This window comes from Entelurus aequoreus, linkage group LG11, assembly GCF_033978785.1.
Source record: "Entelurus aequoreus isolate RoL-2023_Sb linkage group LG11, RoL_Eaeq_v1.1, whole genome shotgun sequence".
NCBI classification, from domain to species: Eukaryota; Metazoa; Chordata; class Actinopteri; order Syngnathiformes; family Syngnathidae; genus Entelurus; species Entelurus aequoreus.
The window spans coordinates 58,688,797-58,709,067 of record NC_084741.1 but is presented as its reverse complement, the minus strand read 5'-3'; the positions used below and the strand labels follow the sequence as shown (position 1 = coordinate 58,709,067).

The following is a 20,271-nucleotide window of genomic DNA, read 5'->3' as shown; positions in this document are numbered from 1 at the left end:
ATGTTGCCATTAATGGTTTAACAGAACATAAATATATATTTAAAAGTCGATCTTTTTCACAATTAATCATTATAATGAATAGAAATTGCCCCGCTATCTGTGGGGCCCCCGTTCTGCATGAACTATTGAATGACAGCGGGCTCCATATAATATTTGACCAAAAGCAGATTCCTAGCCTCCTCCTGCTCCCTGAAAATATTGACATTTATTTTTTAACTGTGATATTTTGCACACGTTTTTAAAATTTTGAACAACTTTTTCCCCATAAATGTGTTTTAGTATAAATCGACCAAATGGGACACTATTTAATAAACAAGTCCAAAATTACATGAATGTGTCAATAATTATTTAAATCACTGAATAAGTCATAAAATAATATATTTATAAAATCAATAATTAATAAAACCTTCAAAAATAAGTATTTGATTAATGCAATAATGAAATCAACCATTAGAATTGTTTTTAAATAAGTAAATAATTAATCAAATGATCAATTATTTAAATGTAATTTTTTACATTAAAAAATAATGACTCATTTAGTAACACATTTATGTATTTTATTGCAATTTTATTTAACCAGTGACACATTTAAGTAATTATTTAAAATCAGTGACATATTTAAGTGATTATTTAAAGATGTATTTATTTAATATTGTGTAATATTACACTAAACATGCCTCTTCAGACTCCATCACTGACAAGACTATAACGCCGTATTTCCTTAGCATCCATGCTGTCTCTGTAAGCAAATGTGCTTGGCTTGAATCGGTCGGTGATGTGTTGTTTACATTTTCATATGTATGTTTTATTTATGTTAAATTTGTTTTGCATTTCAAAAATATTAATAGTGTATTTATATAAACTACATTTGATGGAATGATGAGTGGGTTTATTATTGCGAGTATGGATGTAATTATACATTGTATGTGTCTTGTAATTATATATATTAAGTCATTATGTATTGTATTGTTGAGAAAGAATCAGATTGTTATAATTATTATATCTCAGTGATGCACGATTGTAAGATTTTGCTTCTTCCTGCTCCTTTTCGGGACACACACAGTTTCTTTTTTCTATAATTTTCTTTTAATATTACTATACTTTATTCATTGGAGAAGCTATATTTGGTTAAATTAATGAAAGTAATTACTGAGCAATATCCCATTAATTTGTTTTGGTACAAAACATACATATAAATAAAAAGTTTGATTAAAAAATCTATGTTTTTACATTAAAAAAGTGCGAACAAAATTGTAATAGGGGTATTTGGTGACTTAAAATAAAATTCTGCATGGGATCCCAATTTTGCCAGGAGCGGCCCTTCAAGTAAAATAATTATTTAAAAGCAAACTTTTTACTTGACATGAATATTCATCTTTCGATAATCATTCTCTTTATAAGCAACCTGCATTAAAGGCCTACTGAAATGACATTTTGTTATTTAAACGGGGATAGCAGATCCATTCTATGTGTGATACTTGATCATTTCGCGATATTGCCATATTTTTGCTGAAAGGATTTAGTAGAGAACATCGACGATAAAGTTCGCAACTTTTGGTAGCTCATAAAAAAAGCCTTGCCTGTACCGGAAGTAGCGTGACGTCGCAGGTTGAAGGGCTCCTCACATTTCCCCATTGTCTACACCAGCAGCGAGAGCGATTCGGACTGAGAAAGCGACGATTACCCCATTAATTTGAGCGAGGATGAAAGATTTGTGGATGAGGAACGTGAGAGTGAAGGACTAGAGTGCAGTGCAGGACGTATCTTTTTTCGCTCTGACCATAACTTAGGTACAAGGGCTCATTGGATTCCACACTTTCTCCTTTTTCTATTGTGGATCACGGATTTGTATTTTAAACCACCTCGGATACTATATCCTCTTGAAAATGAGAGTAGAGAACGCGAAATGGACTATTACAGTGACTTATCTCCACGACAATACATCGACGAAGCACTTTAGCTACGGAGCTAACGTGATAGTATCGTGCTTAAATGTAGATAGAAACAAAATAAATAAGTCCCTGACTGGAAGGATAGACAGAAGATCAACAATACTACCAAATACTGGACCTGTAACCACACGGTTACTGCTGTCCAACCTGGCGAAGCTTAACAATGCTGTTGCTAACGATGCCATTGAAGCTAATTTAGCTACGGGACCTCGACAGAGCTATGCTAAAAACATTAGCTATCCACCTACGCCAGCCCTCATCTGCTCATCAACACCCGCGCTCACCTGCGTTCCAGCGATCGACGGAGCGACGAAGGACTTCACCCGATCATCAATGCGGTCGGCGGCTAGCGTCGGATAGCGCGTCTGCTATCCAACTCAAAGGGTAAATTTCAAGAGTTTTGTGGCTCCCATTGTCTTCTTTAATTTGTGAAACGGGTCAAAATGGCTCTTTGAGTGGTAAAGGTTGCCGACCCCTGGCTTAGATGCAGCTGCTCGTCCATTGAAACCCATTGCATGAAGCTCTCTGCGTACTGTGCGTGGGCTAATTGGAAGGTCACGTGAAGTTTGGAGCTCTGTAGCAACTGACCCCCATCTGTCAGTTTACGTGGCCTACTACTTGGTGGCTGAGTTGCTGTTGTTCCCAAACTCTTCACTTTTCTTATAATAAAGCTGACAGTTGACTTTGGAATATTTAGGAGCCAGGACATTTCACGACTGGATTTGTTGCACAGGCAGCATCCTACGACAGTTCCACGCTGGAAATAACTGAGAGCGGTCCATTCTTTCACAAATGTTTGTAGAAACAATCTCCATGCCTAAGTGCATGATCGCCACATCCCTGTCACATAATCTACATGACATTATACAAAACAAAGTGAGAACAGTTCAAACTATATTCTTTATTTATATGTTTTAGCATCAGATGGTATTGTTCGATCAATTATATTACAATATAATTCTGCGTAAGCGGTGCATGTTTTTTGTTTTTTTAGCAGGTGGTTGCAGTGACGCAAAATACCATAATAAGTCAGTGGTGAGGAATTCAGGTTATAAAGTTATTTGTTCCACCTACCATTAACCTCCTTTTTTGCCTGAACTGAACAACTTTATACACTTTATAAAATGCCCAAAACATCATTTAAAGCAGCATCAAACATCATAGTGATTCTTTACAGGTCCTCTTCAGTAGTTACCTTCATATCTCGTGAGGCTCGCTTGGTCAAAGCTTGCATGATTGGAGCGCCGTGCTTCCTTCTGGCCAACCGTACAAGTCTGCACTAAAGTCATCGTAGTCGATGCTGTAAACCAGCGATCGCACGTACGCCTCCTTGTCGGATGGCTCTGGGCGAAGTGTGGCTATGTTGTGCTCGTAGGCGTACTCCACTATCTGCCACAAACGCATGTTATTGTGTGATGAAACACACCATTAGGTCATCTGACAGACACAGAGCTGGAACGCGCTCACCTTGACTGCCAGCGTGAGAGAAACCTTGGTGATGGAGCTGAGAGGAGGATACAGTCTTCCCTCTGCCAAGTCCTTCTCCGTCACCTGCTGAGCAAGACCCTGTGCCAACATGTGCACAAATTCAAACATTATGCTGTTGTTATGCTTATACAGTCAAACCTCACTTTTCATGAGTAATCTGTCCAAAATGAAAGGTGGAATTGTACATTAATCAAAATATTTCTTTTAGAAACTAATCCGTTCCAGGCACCCCCAAACACATTTTATAGATAATAGTTGTAGGTTTTTTTTCTGGGGTCCAAAATATTTTGGTATCCTGGAGCATTCAAAGTTCCTTTCATTGGAACTAAAGGGGCCAAGCCCAACTCCTGAAAAAACAACCCCACACCATAATTCCTCCTCAACCAAATTTCACACTCGGCACAATGCAGTCCGAAATGTAGCGTTCTCCTGGTAACCTCCAAACCCGGACGGGTCCATCGGATTGCCAGATGGAAAAGCGTGACCCATCAGTCCAGAGAAGGCGTCTCCACTGCTCTAGAGTCCAGTGGCGACGTGCTTTACCACTGCATCCCACGCTTTGCATTGGACTTGGTGATGTATGGCTTAGATGCAGCTGCTCGGCCATGGAAACCCATTCCATGAAACTCTCTAGTACTGTATGTGGGCTAATTGGAAGGTCACATGAAGTTTGGAGCTCTGTAGCAACTGACTGTGCAGAAAGTCTTTGCACTATGCGCTTCAGCATCCGCTGACCCCTGACGTGGCGTACCACTTGGTGGCTGAGTTGCTGTTGTTCCCAAACTCTTCACTTTCCTTATAATAAAGTTGACATTGGAAAATTTAGGAGCGAGGAAATTTCACGACTGGATTTGTTGCACAGGTAGCATCCAATGACAGTTCCACGCTGGAAATCACTGAGAACAGCCCATTCTTTCACAAATGTTTGTATAAACAGTCTCCATGCCTAAGTGCTTGATTTTATACACCGGGCCAAGTGATTAGGGCACCTGACTCTCATCATTTGGATGGGTGGCCAAAAACTTTTGGCAATATAGTGTATATTGTTCATACAAATAGACAAATACACTACATACCTACCCACTCAAAGTACATACATCAACACGCACATTCACTGTAGAAACATACACTACCGTTCAAAAGTTTGGGGTCACATTGAAATGTCCTTATTTTTGAAGGAAAAGCACTGTACTTTTCAATGAAGATAACTTTAAACTAGTCTTAACTTTAAAGAAATACACTCTATACATTGCTAATGTGGTAAATGACTACTCTAGCTGCAAATGTCTGGTTTTTGGTGCAATATCTACATAGGTGTATAGAGGCCCATTGCCAGCAACTATCACTCCAGTGTTCTAATGGTACAATGTGTTTGCTCATTGGCTCAGAAGGCTAATTGATGATTAGAAAAATCTTGTGCAATCATGTTCACACATCTGAAAACAGTTTAGCTCGTTACAGAAGCTACAAAACTGACCTTCCTTTGAGCAGATTAAGTTTCTGGAGCATCACATTTGTGGGGTCAATTAAACACTCAAAATGGCCAGAAAAAGTGAACTTTCATCTGAAATTCGACAGTCTATTCTTGTTCTTAGATATGAAGGCTATTCCACAAAATTGTTTGGGTGACCCCAAACTTTTGAACGGTAGTGTACATATAAACATACTGTACATATACAAGCACATATGCATACATACACTCACGCATATAATCTCGTTTCATCAAACATATATTAATGTCTTGGGTAACACACGGCAAACTGACAAAGCTTCACGTATTTTTACTATAACAATCTACAAGGTTAATACAGTTTGTTTCTTTTTCTTCCCCTCCATTTATCTGCTTTCTTTTGTATTTCAAGTTGTCATTACATATATGTATTGTTGCATTTGAAACAATTGTATTGTTGATAACAGAAGTAATTATTGTTATTGTTCATTAACAATAGCGCTATTTCTATTGGTATTTGTATTGTTCCATTTGTAGTGTAATAATGTTCATTGTCATTTCTGTGTTATTAATATTTACTTCACTAACTGCTTCTCTGCTTTCACTTTTATTATCATATTTGTACATATCACATTTGCTGATGCTGTTCTGTTGTTGTTATTGTTATTGTTGTGTTTGTTGCTGTTGTTGTCTCTCTGTCTTATCTCCATCTTGTCCCCGCAATTTCCCCCTCTGTCTTTTAAAAAAAAATCTTTCTATCCTCTCCTGGTTCGGCCCGGCTGCGCCAAATTATAATATAAATCTATTTAATAAAGTTAAATGCAAATAAGGCAACAAGAGAAGTATCCCACACTTCTCTTTTGTAAAGTAAATCTGTACAGCCGATATGGGTATCTACATCAACTATATGATTTGCCTGAGTAGCTGGATAGGACAAAATAAATAAATAATAATAATAATTGTAGTTTTACATGCATAAAACAATGCAGAATACATATATACATGATGAATAAAATTAACATTTTCTTTATTTTTTCTTTATTGAAGACTACTGTTGGTGAAGACGGCGAGGAGCGGAGAGATGGGGAAAGGGAGTATAAGTCGCCTTCATACAATGCTTCAACTTGTTTCTTGAATTCAATAGTGTTTCACACTTACAACTTTTTTTGGCCCCATTGTGGGTAATTTTGCAGTACTCAATGAAATAAGACAACAGACACAGAGTCACCAACACAAGGGATTCTTCGTTTGGGCACAGTGGTAGTTTGTTATGTGCAATGTTTGGCTGTCAGACAATCTGCGATGTTATACATAAACTGGGACAACATTTTAACAGAAAATGCTGTTGTAATTGTGTGTTTTCATAATCTTAATTACTTTGTATTATTGCTTTTTTGAACCATATGATTTGCTTCATTAATCATTCAATGAACGGGTGGTTACATATTTTTTGACAACAAAGGGTCTGATTTACTAAAGGTTTGCGTGTATTAAAGCACATGAATCTTGATAGCGCACGCAAAGCTGATACACTAAGCTTGTACTCAAGCGGATCGCATCTCTAAATGAGCAAAATATAGAGAGCGCAATTCATTTAGCGTGTCTGTCTTCATTTATATGCAGAATATATATGCTGATTATTTAAACGCCCACAAAAATGGGACGAGGAGATGCAAATGTAATGATTTAGTGGTTGCAATGTCATTTATTATAATGGAAATGTTCTACGGCCACTGTTTTGCATCTATATTTTAAGAAATATGCGTGCAAACTGGCACAGTTACGCACAAATGGTTGTGAGAAAGGAGGTGATCGCGATTGAGAGAGCATATTTCATTTGTGTGTCAACATATTTAGACTGTCAGAAATAAAAATATTGGAATATATGTTCAGCAATAAACTTTTATAATTTAATGGGCTGATTGAAACAAATTAAATTGTTTTATTTTTGTGTCTGTTTTTTTAATTAATGTTGATTTTTTTATTATTATGATATATCTCCTATATGAAAATACTTCTTGAAATATGCAATGTCTTCCGTCTGGTTTTGTTGTCTTGATTACACTTCAATACAACTTAGAACATGTGATTCTATCATATGTGTGTGCTGCATGTCAACAACATGAAAAAACGTCACAGGTCAGAGTATCCAACTTCTGCCATCCTTGTCACAGCCGTTGTGTCCTTAAGCAAGACACTTCACCCACTAAGACACTTCACCCACTAAGACACTTCACCCACTAAGACACTTCAACCACTATGCTCTCAGTGCCGCTCACACTGGTGTATAAACATGAATGAATGTTTGGTGGTGGTTGGAGAGGCGGTAGGGGCAAATTGGCAGTCACGTTTCCGTCAGCCTACCCCAGGGTCGCGGTGGCTACACTTGTAGCTTACCACCATCAAAGTGGATTGAATTAATGATGTGTTTGTAGTTCTCACTGTGAAGCGTTTTGAGTGTCTGGAAAAGTGTTGTATAAATCTAACCTATCATAAAAGTGAAATTAAATCATTTAAAAGGGTGGTCTGCATCACTTCTGTGTCATCAATTGTACACGCAGTCTTAGTAGATCACATGCAACATACCCACTAATAGTACGCACAATTTCATATTTTGCATACGCTATTTAACACATGCTATTTGGATCTTAGTAAATCAAGCCCCAAGTGTATCAGAAGCTGCCTTTGTGGTATTGATCGTATGTGGTGGAAAACAGTCAAATGCAGGAATGTCAACATTACCTCTGCAACAATAAGAAAGATATCTTCAGTGATGTGACATATGGAGCAGGCGGTGACGCCAAGGCCGATGCCAGGGAAGATGTAGGCGTTGTTTCCCTGACCGGGATAGAATGTCCTCCCATCAGGCAAGGTAACGGGGTCAAAGGGACTTCCACTTGCAAAGATGCCCCTCCCCTGCAGAGAAAAAAATGATCATGATGATTATTAATTATTCTAATCGATAAGCATAAATACATTCCACGTCTTTTCCATTGTCACAATACCTCTGTGAATGTGTAACACTGCTCTGCGGTGCATTCAGCTTTACTGGTCGGGTTGCTGAGAGCAAAGATGAGGGGGTGTTCATTGAACGATGCCATGTCTCTGATGATCTGCTCTGAGAAGGCACCGGCTACAGCTGCCACACCTAAAACAGAAAAGGCATTAGTCAGCAATGTAAGAGCCATCCCACCGAATCTGTAGCATTTGTACCCCTCAGAAAATAAAATATATAAATGCACAAAACAAATTCACTGTAAAATTCTATTCATCCATCCATCCATTTTCTACCGCTTATTCCCTTCGGGGTCGCGGGGGGCGCTGGAGCCTATCTCAGCTACAATCGGGCGGAAGGCGGGGTACACCCTGGACAAGTCGCCACATCATCGCAGGGCCAACACAGATAGACAGACAACATTCACACTCACATTCACACACTAGGGCCAATTTAGTGTTGCCAATCAACCTGTCCCCAGGTGCATGTCTTTGGAGGTGGGAGGAAGCCGGAGTACCCGGAGGGAACCCACGCAGTCACGGGGAGAACATGCAAACTCCACACAGAAAGATCCCGAGGCCGGGATTGAACTCACGACTACTCAGGACCTTCGTATTGTGAGGCAGATGCACTAATCCCTCTTCCACCGTGCTGCCGTAAAATTCTATTAAGTTAAGTTATTTGATTGCATAAATGATTAATTTTTTAAAACTTTTTTGTTTTACACCTTTTGTCAGCTATGCTTTAGGTTTAATTTCTGGGGAAAAAAACCCTAAAATAAAACACTTCCGTTGTGTCTTTGGGTTTTCACTCAGTCCTGTTTTAAAATAAATATGGAATACTCCACAAATCACATGGTCTACAGGAAGTAGCATTATTCAGTAAGTTTATTGTAGTATTATCTTGGCATTATCTTTAGTATGATTATTTTAGTATTTGCAGGCCATTAAACGGCCAAAAGTAAGTTCACAAATGTATTTTTCTGCATTCTCAGCCCAGTCCTGTTACCTAGATGATCTTTTTAATGTTATTTGTTTTCAAAATATTTTTTTTGTTGAATAACTGTAATGTGCTTAGCATACTTGCCAACCCTCCCGAATTTTCCGGGAGACTCCAGAAATTCAGCGCCTCTCCCGAAAACCTCCCGGGACAAATATTCTCCCGAAAATCTCCCGATCTTCAGCCGGAGCTGGAGGCCACGCCCCCTCCAGCTCCATGCGGACCTGAGTGAGGACAGCCTGTTTTCACGTCCGCTTTCCCACGATATAAACAGCGTGCCTGCCCAATTACGTTAATCCATACGAGGCGTCCGGCATACCGCCGATGAGCATGGTGCAGATGGAGAAGATCTTCTCGGCGTCCGTGTTGGCGCACACGTTGCCAAAGCCGACGCTGGTCAGGCTGCTGATGGTGAAGTAGAGGGCGGCGATGTACGAGCTGCGCACCGACGGGCCGCCGACCGTGTTGTTGACTTAGGGCATCTCCAGGCGTTTGCCCAGCTCATGGAGCCATCCTCGGGGAAGAGACGGGAGGACAACAGGGTGACAAGAACTAAATCATTCAGACTAGAGATCAATTGTATTATTATGTTTATCTTACCTAAAAATAAATATATTTATTAATTAAAAAAAGAAAACTAAATACATTTTTACTATATTTTGCTAAAAACATCAAAATTAATTGTATTTTTATTTGTATTTGTTCTGACTACTTATTACATCCAGCCATAGAATTATACATTAAAATAAACATATTTGAAATATGGGGGGGGGGGGTTTGTTTTTTTTCCATCAAGAAATACAATCATGTGTGCTTACGGACTGTATCCCTGCAGACTGTATTGATCTATATTGACATATAATCTATATATTGTGTTTTTTATGTTTATTTAATAAATAAAAAAACATTTACTTTTTATTTTTATTATTATTTTTTTTTACATTTCTTGTGCGGCCCGGTACCAATCGGTCCGGTGGTTGGGGACCACTGATCTAAAGTATTTTATGAGATTGCCACCGAGTCACACCCTTTCACTATGAATGCTTCTCTTTTGACATGTTCTTGTATCATCCGTCTAAAAGTGTGAAAGTCTCCCCAAGGAGCAACTTGACGAACCCCAGGCATCACATGTTGTGTCTTACCAATCAGTGCTGTGGGTTTCAGTTCACGCACCACTTCCTCCAAGCTTTTCATCGGCGGATGTTCATGAGCAAACCTCTCCTTCTCATGCGTCAGCTGGTCTCGACCCTTAAGAAGACATTGATGTCACAAAGGATAGTTCTCACGTTGCGTCTATGTAATATATACCTGTATATATATATATATACATATATAAACTATTAAAGACCATAATGTGCTATTGTCTAACTATTTTCAGTTAATGACTTTTAAAATGTTTTCAGTGAGGGCCACACCGCAATTATGGCTGCCCTCAGAGGACAGCTTGTAACAATTAATAAAATGGGAATATACATGCATGAGGATTCAACTCATGACATTATTACATAATTGCCTGTGCATCTGAGTATTATATATATATTTTACATACACTGTTAAAAAAACAATCTGTAGATTTTGAGGTAAAAAAAACAAAACCCAACTGGTATCTTAGTCGCCAGAATGTTCCTGTTAAATTTACAGTGTTTTGTTTGATGGCATATTACTCTAAATGAAAAAACGAGACCACTAATTGTTACTGTAAAATTCTAGTGACTGAGCTACCAGTTTGTCTCCTGAAAAATCTACGATTGTTGTTGCTACAGTGTATTACTGTAAATTGAAAAACGGTACCACCGTTTTTTATGATAAAATTCTGTAGGTCTACCTGCCAATTTGTTCCCCGCCGTTAAATCATTGTTGTTTTTACGGTGTAATACTGTTAATGGATAAACGGTAACACTGTTTTTTTTCTTCAAATTGGTGGATAACTAAATCATGAGTCAAGCATATATTGAAGTATTTATTTTAATTTTAACTAAAATATGTTTGGAATGTATGATAATATAATACTTATTGCCCTATTAGATCATTTCAAAGATTAAAGTATATGTAACTGCATGCAGCACATGTATTTATTTGTGTCAAAATTTAAATAATGAAGACATTTGTAATAAAACATAAAATACTTATTAAGTACATTTGATCTATGTAAGTATTAATAAAAGGCCTTGCAAAATGATGTGGCAGGCCTTGAGTTTGACACCTGTGTATACAGGATAATAATGCTAATTTTTCACACATAATATTAATGATAATTTAGTATTTATTCATGTTTCCTTAATTGACCATTGACTACCATAACGAGTGAAGTGTAAGAAAGTGAGTTTAATTTCTTTGTAAAGAATTGTGCACCAGTACTTGAAAATGGCCAAATGGTATGTGACACCTTGACAATGAGGCCTTTGGAATCGACCATCCAGATCTTCTTCAAACTGTCTTCCTTAGAAAGTCCTTCCTTCTCCATGGCCATTGAGATCAGCTCAGCGATCCCCATTGCTGCCTAAGACAAAGAGGACATGAGGAAGGGGAGACTTTAACAGAGATTGCATACACAAACAATTTGTTTCCTGACATAAAAAGCAATCAATGACACGTATGGTAGCCGTCAGTAGTAAATAATGTAGCGTAGGCTCACTTTTTTGATGCCAAACCCACCTCGCCTGCACCTTGAAACACTATCGTGTGGTCACACATTTTACTATTGGTAATCCGAAGGGCGGCCAGAAGTCCTGCGACCGCGACTGCAGCAGTGCCTGAGGGAAATTAAAGAGCACCATTAGGAGAAACTGCCAAAGTGCCAAAAAGAACAGGTTAAAAAAAGAAGTGGAAAAAAAAAAAAAAAGAGTTGGACCAGTAAAAAACAGGCATCAATCTGAAATATCAACAGTCTTCTTACTGGTGTCTGACCTTAATAATTATTAAGAAGGTTTCAAACTACCAAGACCTGATTAATGTATTTGAGTTTGAACCATTACCCAAGTTACATCAGCAGATTTAGGAAAATACGTTTTCTTTATTTTTCTTAAGCTGCTTGCAGGTGGGGACCATTTCACACTTTGAAAACCACTAGTTTACATCCAGCATTCCAAAATACTCTCACCAGCCTTTAACATTCCGAATAGCTACACAAGCTGAAAATATAAAGAAAAACCTGCTTTCCCAAACATATTATTGCTCTGTTTTGATTGATTTGATTAATTAGGGATGTCCCGATCAACATTTTTGGCATCAGATCCAATATGATTTCGAATCCCGATCTGGTACTTTGACAATAGATAATAGAACTGAAAATGTTTTATTGCAAGTAACTAAAGAAAACACAACAACACATTTTTATGAGGCTTACCTTATTAAAAGTAGAATTTGCTAGTATGGTTGTAAATCGGATGGCATATGTGTGTGGTATTGAATGCTACATACCTTTTTTTATGTATTTTTATCGATCGTATCGACATCTGGATAGATTTTACATTGAAACTTTAGCGGTCAGCTGCTTCTGTAGTCCTGCCTGGTGTGTGTTTAGTTAGCTTAGTCATTCCTTTTCCTTTAAATTATCTCGGAAGAAACTTAAAATTATTTTCCACCATAGTGGTGAGGATTAGTATCTTAGAAGCATCTTCGCACTGTGTATAGACGTTGCGTTTGTTGCAGCTTGCTCTCAAAATTGAGCCGGTGTTCTGGCAAGACATGCACCCTCCTGGAATTCATGCAACTCCTACATGTGTGTAACAATGGACATTTAATTGAGTCTCCCTTTTGAATGAATTTTTCACATGAGTACAATTTTTAGCCATGTCAACACTGGGACACAGCTGTGGTAAAGATCAGCTGGGCTCTGCAGCTCATCAACCAATCGCCGATCAGTTAAAAAAGGCAAGTATCAGCTCCTGACCCGATCCCATGATCTTGATCAAGACATCTCTACTTTTTATGATTGTGGTTGTAGTTTGCAGTAGTGTAAAGCTGCACGGCATCATGTCTTTTTCCATATATTACATAACTTCAAATACAACCAAAACTCTGAGCAAATCAGAAAAAGCATTGTTATTGTTTTAAAAGGACATTTCTGATCAAGTATTGTTTTGGATTTAATAACCTAATTAAGGGTTCAGTGACTGTCAAAGAGTGTAAAGAATATATGATATTACTATTCAGGAGACATAAAAACATACTGAAACATATAACACATACTGTATACAAAGATACAGTCGTGGTCAAAAGTTTACATACACTTGTAAAGAACATAATCTCCTGGATGTCTTGAGTTTCCAATAATTTCTACAACTCTTATTTTTTTGTGATAGTGAGTGATTGGAGCACATACTTGTTGGTCACAAAAAACATTCATGAAGTTTGGTTCTTTTATGAATGTATTATGGGTTTACTGAAAATGTGACCAAATCTGCTGGGTCAAAAGTATACATACAGCAACATTCATTATCAATTTTGGTAATGTAGAAAAGTTACAATCAAATCAAATTAGCTTCATGGCATGGCGTCTTAACTTCATGTGAGTGATTATGATTGACGACACCTGTTGACCTCTCTGAGCCCATTTAAATAGGGCTCATGTGATGCAGTCATTGGACTCGGTTACAAACGAGACAATGGGAAAGTCAAAGGAACTCAGCACAGATCTGAAAAAAAAACCAATCATTGACTTGAACAAGTCAGGAAAGTCACTTGGAGCCATTTCAAAGCAGCTTACGGGTCCCAAGAGCAACTGTGCAGATAATTGTTCGTAATTATAAAATGCATGGCACATGTAACCAAATATTAACATTGCTGTATGTATACTTTTGACCCAGCAGATTTGGTCACATTTTCAGTAGACTCATAATACATTCATAAAAGAACCAAACTTCATGAATGTGTAGTGAAAAACAAGTATGTGCTCCAATCACTCTATCACAAAAAAATAAGAGTTGTAGAAATTATTGGAAACTCAAGACAACCATGACATTATGTTCTTTACAAGTGTATATACACTACCGTTCAAAAGTTTGGGGTCACATTGAAATGTCCTTATTTTTGAAGGAAAAGCACTGTACTTTTCAATTAAGATAACTTTAAACTAGTCTTAACTTTAAAGAAATACACTTTATACATTGCTAATGTGGTAAATGACTATTCTAGCTGCAAATGTCTGGTTTTTGGTGCAATATCTACATAGGTGTATAGAGGCCCATTTCCAGGCTAATTGATGATTAGAAAACCCTTGTGCAATCATGTTCACACATCTGAAAACAGTTTAGCTCGTTACAGAAGCTACAAAACTGACCTTCCTTTGAGCAGATTGAGTTTCTGGAGCATCACATTTGTGGGGTCAATTAAACGCTCAAAATGCCAAGAAAAAGAGAACTTTCGTCTGAAACTCGACAGTCTATTCTTGTTCTTAGAAATGAAGGCTATTCCACAAAATTGTTTGGGTGACCCCAAACTTTTGAACGGTAGTGTAAACTTTTGACCACGACTGTATATTAAACAGTGTGCATGCGTTTGTGCACGGGTGTGATTGTGCCCTAAACTACCTTGGATGTCATCGTTGAAAGTGCAATACTTGTTTCTGTACTTGCTCAGCAAGCGGAAAGCATTAATATTTGCAAAGTCTTCAAATTGGATCAGGCAGTCCATTCCGTACCTGTGAACACAAGGGACATATTTGATGTTGTTGATCATTTCAAGATATTGTGTTAAGATGAGGACCAATATAAAATCATACAGTGTCTAAGTCAATGGTGTTCATAGTATGGCCAAGAGGGAATTTTCATCTGACCACTTGTTTTTTTATTAGCATTTGTATTGCATATTCTAAAACTGAAAATGATTAAATATTTTGAAATATACAATTTGATAATGCACTAATAACCATTTGCTTTGTCTAAAATAGATTAGCTTAAACATGTCAATTCAGGATTGGTTTTGGCGAAGCGAAGAAAATCAGCGCTCACAGCACCTGCTTCCTTTTACGACAATGTCAATGCCTCACAATGGCTTTCAATGAAGACCGTCAAAGATGCACCAAGCAACAGGGTGACAAAAACGTGAATGTTAAAGAAAAGGGAAAAAAAGACCACCCAGTGTGCTAATAAACCAGCAATGTTAAATTTAACATGACGACAACCAGTCATGTTCTCAACACGGCAACGCAGACGCCAGTGTCAACAAATGATTATAAAACATTAAACAACAAAAATAAGCTTTGTGTTATGAGCCGTCACATTTTTGCAGCGATATTTTGGATAGAGGAATGCCAAGTTCACATGTCTCCCATCGAAGGACCTTCTGTTAAGGAATTCTCAGAATGTTTGCACAGGCTGCTTAGTCTTTGAGATACAAATCTGCAAGAGTAGTAAGGAGGGAAATAATGACCAGCTGGAGCTGTCATTCTAACCTTCTGTCTGAGAAGTCAAACCGTTATTAATAAGCTGTTTATACCTACAGACGATTCTCCAAGTTATGCATTCTAGCTAAAATTCCTGAAAAGTTTGTTCGTGAACCACTTAAAGAATTGTTAGACACCTATGGTCTGCTTTCAAAACATCAATCACATTTCACAAAGAGACATCACACCATAAGCGCTGCTATCACAGTTATAATTTACATTATTCAGGCATTGGATTGCAAAAAAATATTGTGCAGCTCTTTGTATTAATTGACCTGTCAATACCATTACATACGGTCAACATTTGGCAGACAGACTGCACAGGATCGGATCCCAGTTTGCTGGGTCCTCTTCGTCTTTTCTCTATTAAAGGCCTACTGCAATGAATTGTTTTATTTAAACGGGGATAGCAGATCCATTCTATGTGTCATACTTGATCATTTCGTGATATTGCCATATTTTTGCTGAAAGGATTTAGTAGAGAACATCGACGATAAAGTTCGCAACTTTTGGTCGCTGATAAAAAAAGCCTTGCCTGTACCGGAAGTAGCGTGACGTCACATGTTGAAAGGCTCCTCACATTTCCCCATTGTTTACACCAGCAGCGAGAGCGATTCGGACCGAGAGAGCGACGATTACCCCATTAATTTGAGCCAGGATAAAAGATTTGTGGATGAGGAACGTGAGAGTGAAGGACTAGAGTGCAGTGCAGGACGCATCTTTTTTCGCTCTGACCGTAACTTAGGTACAAGGTCTCATTGGATTCCACACTCTCTCCTTTTTCTATTGTGGATCACGGATTTGTATTTTAAACCACCTCGGATACTATATCCTCTTGAAAATGAGAGTCGAGAACGCGAAATGGACTTTCACATTGACTTTTATCTCCACGACAATACATCGGCGAAGCACTTTAGCTACGGAGCTAACGTGATAGCATCGGGCTTAACTGCAGCTAGAAACAAAAGAAATAAACCCCTGACTGGAAGGATAGACAGAAAATCAACAATACTATTAAACCATGGACCTGTAAATACACGGTTAATGCTTTCCAGCCTGGCGAAGCTTAACAATACTGTTGCTAACGACGCCATTGAAGCTAACTTAGCAACGGGACCTCACAAAGCTATGCTAAAAACATTAGCTATCCACCTACGCCAGCCAGCCCTCATCTGCTCATCAACACCCGTGATCAGCTGCGTTCCAGCAATCGACACAGCGACGAAGGACCTCACCCGATCATCAATTCGGTCTGCGGCTAGCGTCGGATAGCGCGTCTGCTATCCAAGTCAAAGTCCTCCTGGTTGTGTTGTGGCAGCCAGCCGCTAATACACCGATCCCACCTACAACTTTCTTCTTTGCAGTCTTCATTGTTCATTAAACAAATTGCAAAAGATTCACCAACACAGATGTCCAGAATACTGTGGAATTTTGCGATGAAAACCGAGCTTTTTGTATTGGATACAATGTGTCCGAGTACTTCTGTTTCAACGATTGAAGTCACGAGCATACGTCAAACATAAACGTTTTCAACCGGAAGTTTCGCGGGAAATTTAAAATTGCACTTTATAAGTTAACCCGGCCGTGTTGCCATGTGTTGCAATGTTAAGATTTCATCATTGATATATAAACTATCAGACTGCGTGGTCGGTAGTAGTGGGTTTCAGTAGGCCTTTAAAGGGCGTGCCTCAGGGTACCATATTAGGTGCGTTGTTGTTTTCCATCTATGTAAATAATCTCTGTGATAATGTGTTGGATGCTGCGTCCCATTTTTATGCAGCTGACACGGCCATATTATATTGTTCGTTCCCCACTGTAGCGCGAACCCTTGGGCTTCTGCAGTCTGCTTTTGATGTTGTTCAGTCCCAGCTGACTCAGCATAGACTTGTGCTGAATGCACACTGTAAAAAAATGGCCGTAGAAATTATTATTTTTAAATAGCACCAGTAAAACACCGTAAAATCCAAAATGGTTAATCACTGTAGTAGATGTAGAAGATTCCTGGAAATCAAGAAAGAGTGCATGACTTAATTATATTGGTTATAATATGTAGAAAACACATGACTGTGAAAATGTTGAAAAATGGTAAAATTAATTTGCGAATACTGTAATGTCACAAGCATGAAAATACTAAATTAACAATATTATTCTGTCTAAATTCAAGATTTTGGAGATTGTACATCTAAATGTACAGCATAGAACCAATTAACCATTCAGCAAAATCATACTTTAATTTCTACAGAAAGAAGAAGTTAAATATATGGTATCTTTTACTGTATAAAATGTTGTTTTCAATGAAAAACATACTTAGTTTAAGTATAACTAAGCCCACAGAGAACTTCTGCTGACCTCTGCTGTATGTGGACATAAAATAATATTGTTGATTGAGCAGGTCCCAACGTTGACAATTTAGTCCATAGTATTTACTTTTGTGATAAAAAAAAATGTAGAACAGCAGTCCACTATAAGTTATGCACTGGCTCCTGAACATAAAGGTACCGGTTTGTGGAGGAAAATAGAAGAAAGCAATGTTAGACGTGACATTAACCAGCAGCATCTGGCTATGCACATACATACAATATATGACAGGAGAAGAAATAAACAATAGTCTCCTTGCTGACATAATCTATCATCAAATATATTACCTGGGACAATGATGGAAGGAGAAATGACATATCCGGTGAGCCTATACACTATTGGTCAATGAAACACTATACAGAAACACCCATTGGGTGTTCTTGTGTCATAACGGAAACGCCCAGGCCACAACTGAACCCTTCTCACATTCTTCAGGCTTTTTCTCATAAAAGCTTTCTTGAATGGGGAAAGGAAGAGAGCGTCACCCATATTCTTACATTTTTCAATAAATACAAACCCCAAAACCAGTGAAGTTGGCACGTTGTGTAAATCGTAAATAAAAACAGAACACAATGATTTGCAAATCCTTTTCAACCTATATTCAATAGAATAGACTGCAAAGACAAGATACTTAACATTCAAACTGGAAAACTTTGTTATCTTTTGCAAATATTAGCTGATTTGGAATTTGAAGCCTGTTTCAAAAAAGCTGGCACAAGTGGCAAAAAAGACTGATAAAGTTGAGGAATGCTAATCAAACACTTATTTGGAACATCCCACGGGTGAACAGGCTAATGGGGAACAGGTGGGTGCCATGATTGGGTATAAAAGCAGCTTCCCTGAAATGCTCAGTCACTCACAAACAAGGAGGGGCAGAGTGTCGCCACTTTGTGACAAATGCGTGAGCAAATTGTCAAACAGTTTAAGAACAACATTTCTCAACAAGCTATTGCAAGGAATTTAGGTATTTTACCATCTACCGTCTGTAATATCATCAAAAGGTTCAGAGAATCTGGAGAAATCACTGCTTGTAAGCAATGATATTACGAACCTTCGATTCCTCAGGCGGTACTGCATCAAAAACAACATCAGTGTGTAAAGGATATCACCACATGGGCTCAGGAACACTTCAGAAAACCACTGTCACCGCTACATCTGTAAGTGCAAGTTAAAACTCTCCTATGCAAAGCAAAAGCCATTTATCAACAACACCCAGAAACGCCGTCGGCTTCACTGGACCCGAGCTCATCTAAGATGGACTGATGCAAAGTGCAAAAGTTTTCTGTGGTCTGACGAGTCCACATTTCAAATTGTTTTTTGAAACTGTGGACGTCTTGTTCTCCGGACCAAAGAGGAAAAGAACCATCCGGACTGTTCTAGGCGCAAAGTTCAAAAGCCAGCATCTGTGATGGTATGGGGGTGTATTAGTGCCCAATGCATGGGTAACTTACACATCTGTGAAGGCACCATTAATGCTGAAAGGTACATACAGGTTTTGGAGCAACATATGTTTCATTCATTTTTTTCCCATTTATTTATTCATTTCAGGCAATGACATAAAAAAGTACAAAGTTGACAACACATAATAATATAAATTAATATAGTGCAAAAGGTAATGTATAGTATGTAATGCATGATTGTCCAGTTTTGCCTGAAAGGGAGTGGGAAGAAGATAATTTATTTTAATCCCACCCCCAGTTCTCCATTCAGTGATTATTCACATGAGTTTCACTCTTACTTTGTTCAAAGATTATAATACAGATGTTGTATCATAGTGGCATTACCACAGGTAACAATAATTATTACACTGTAACAATAATTTGTATCAGCAATGTAGGAATAATGAATATACCAACAATGGTAATAGACAACATAGCAATAATGGTAAGAAAACATTGAGCACATGTTAACACTTTGAGACATAGTATAGCAGCAGGTCAAATTAAAGACCCTCATCTCTATATTTGAACCAGACCCCATGGTGCCATCCAAGCAACGTTATCATGGACGCCCCTGCTTATTTCAGCAAGACAATGCCAAACCACATGTTACAACAGCGTGGCTTCTTAGAAAAAGAGTGCGGGTACTCGACTGGCCTGCCTGTAGTCCAGACCTGTCTCTCATTGAAAATGTGTGGTGCAATATGAAGCGTAAGAAAATACAACGGGAACCCCGGACTGTTGAACAACTTAAGCTGTACATCAAGCAAGAATGGGAAAGAATTCCACCTGAAAAGCTTCAAAAATGTGTCTCCTCAGTTCCCAAAAATGTACTGAGTGTTGTTAAAAGGAAAGGCCATGTGGCCAGTGGTAAAAATGGCCCAGTGCCAACATTTTTGCAGTGTGTTGCTGCCATTAAATTCTAAGTTAATGATTATTTGCAAAAAAACATTTGTTTCTCAGTTCGAACATTAAATATCTTGTATTTGCAGTCCATTCAATTGAATATAAGTTGAAAAGGATTTGCAAATCATTGTATTTATTCTGTTTTTATTTACGAATTACACAACGTGCCAACTTCACTGGTTTTGGGTCTTGTATAATGAAGAGAGAGCCATCATGTATGCAATGCTGTCAAAAATTGGAAACAAACACTTTACTAAAAAAATATTAGCTGGGAACATCAACAATCTGCAAAAGCAGAT

General features: G+C 38.1%; 1 protein-coding gene across 3 annotated transcripts in view; it reads right to left on the bottom strand.

The window, feature by feature from the left end:
• Nucleotides 1-20,271, bottom strand: part of me1 (malic enzyme 1, NADP(+)-dependent, cytosolic) — a 194,088-nt gene that overhangs the window by 15,579 nt on the left and 158,238 nt on the right. For 2 of the 3 annotated variants that reach the window (XM_062063613.1, XM_062063615.1), the window contains exons 7-14: nt 14,416-14,525; nt 11,540-11,637; nt 11,271-11,384; nt 10,027-10,132; nt 7,896-8,038; nt 7,633-7,806; nt 3,420-3,518; nt 3,148-3,341 (exon numbers count right to left, since the gene is read on the bottom strand). In XM_062063613.1, the coding sequence (XP_061919597.1) occupies nt 3,174-3,341; nt 3,420-3,518; nt 7,633-7,806; nt 7,896-8,038; nt 10,027-10,132; nt 11,271-11,384; nt 11,540-11,637; nt 14,416-14,525 (1,012 nt within the window). In that variant the 3' untranslated portion in view covers nt 3,148-3,173. Of the gene's footprint in view, nt 1-2,844; nt 3,342-3,419; nt 3,519-7,632; nt 7,807-7,895; nt 8,039-10,026; nt 10,133-11,270; nt 11,385-11,539; nt 11,638-14,415; nt 14,526-20,271 lie in introns of those variants that run through there. The other variant, XM_062063612.1, reaches the window with a different exon arrangement.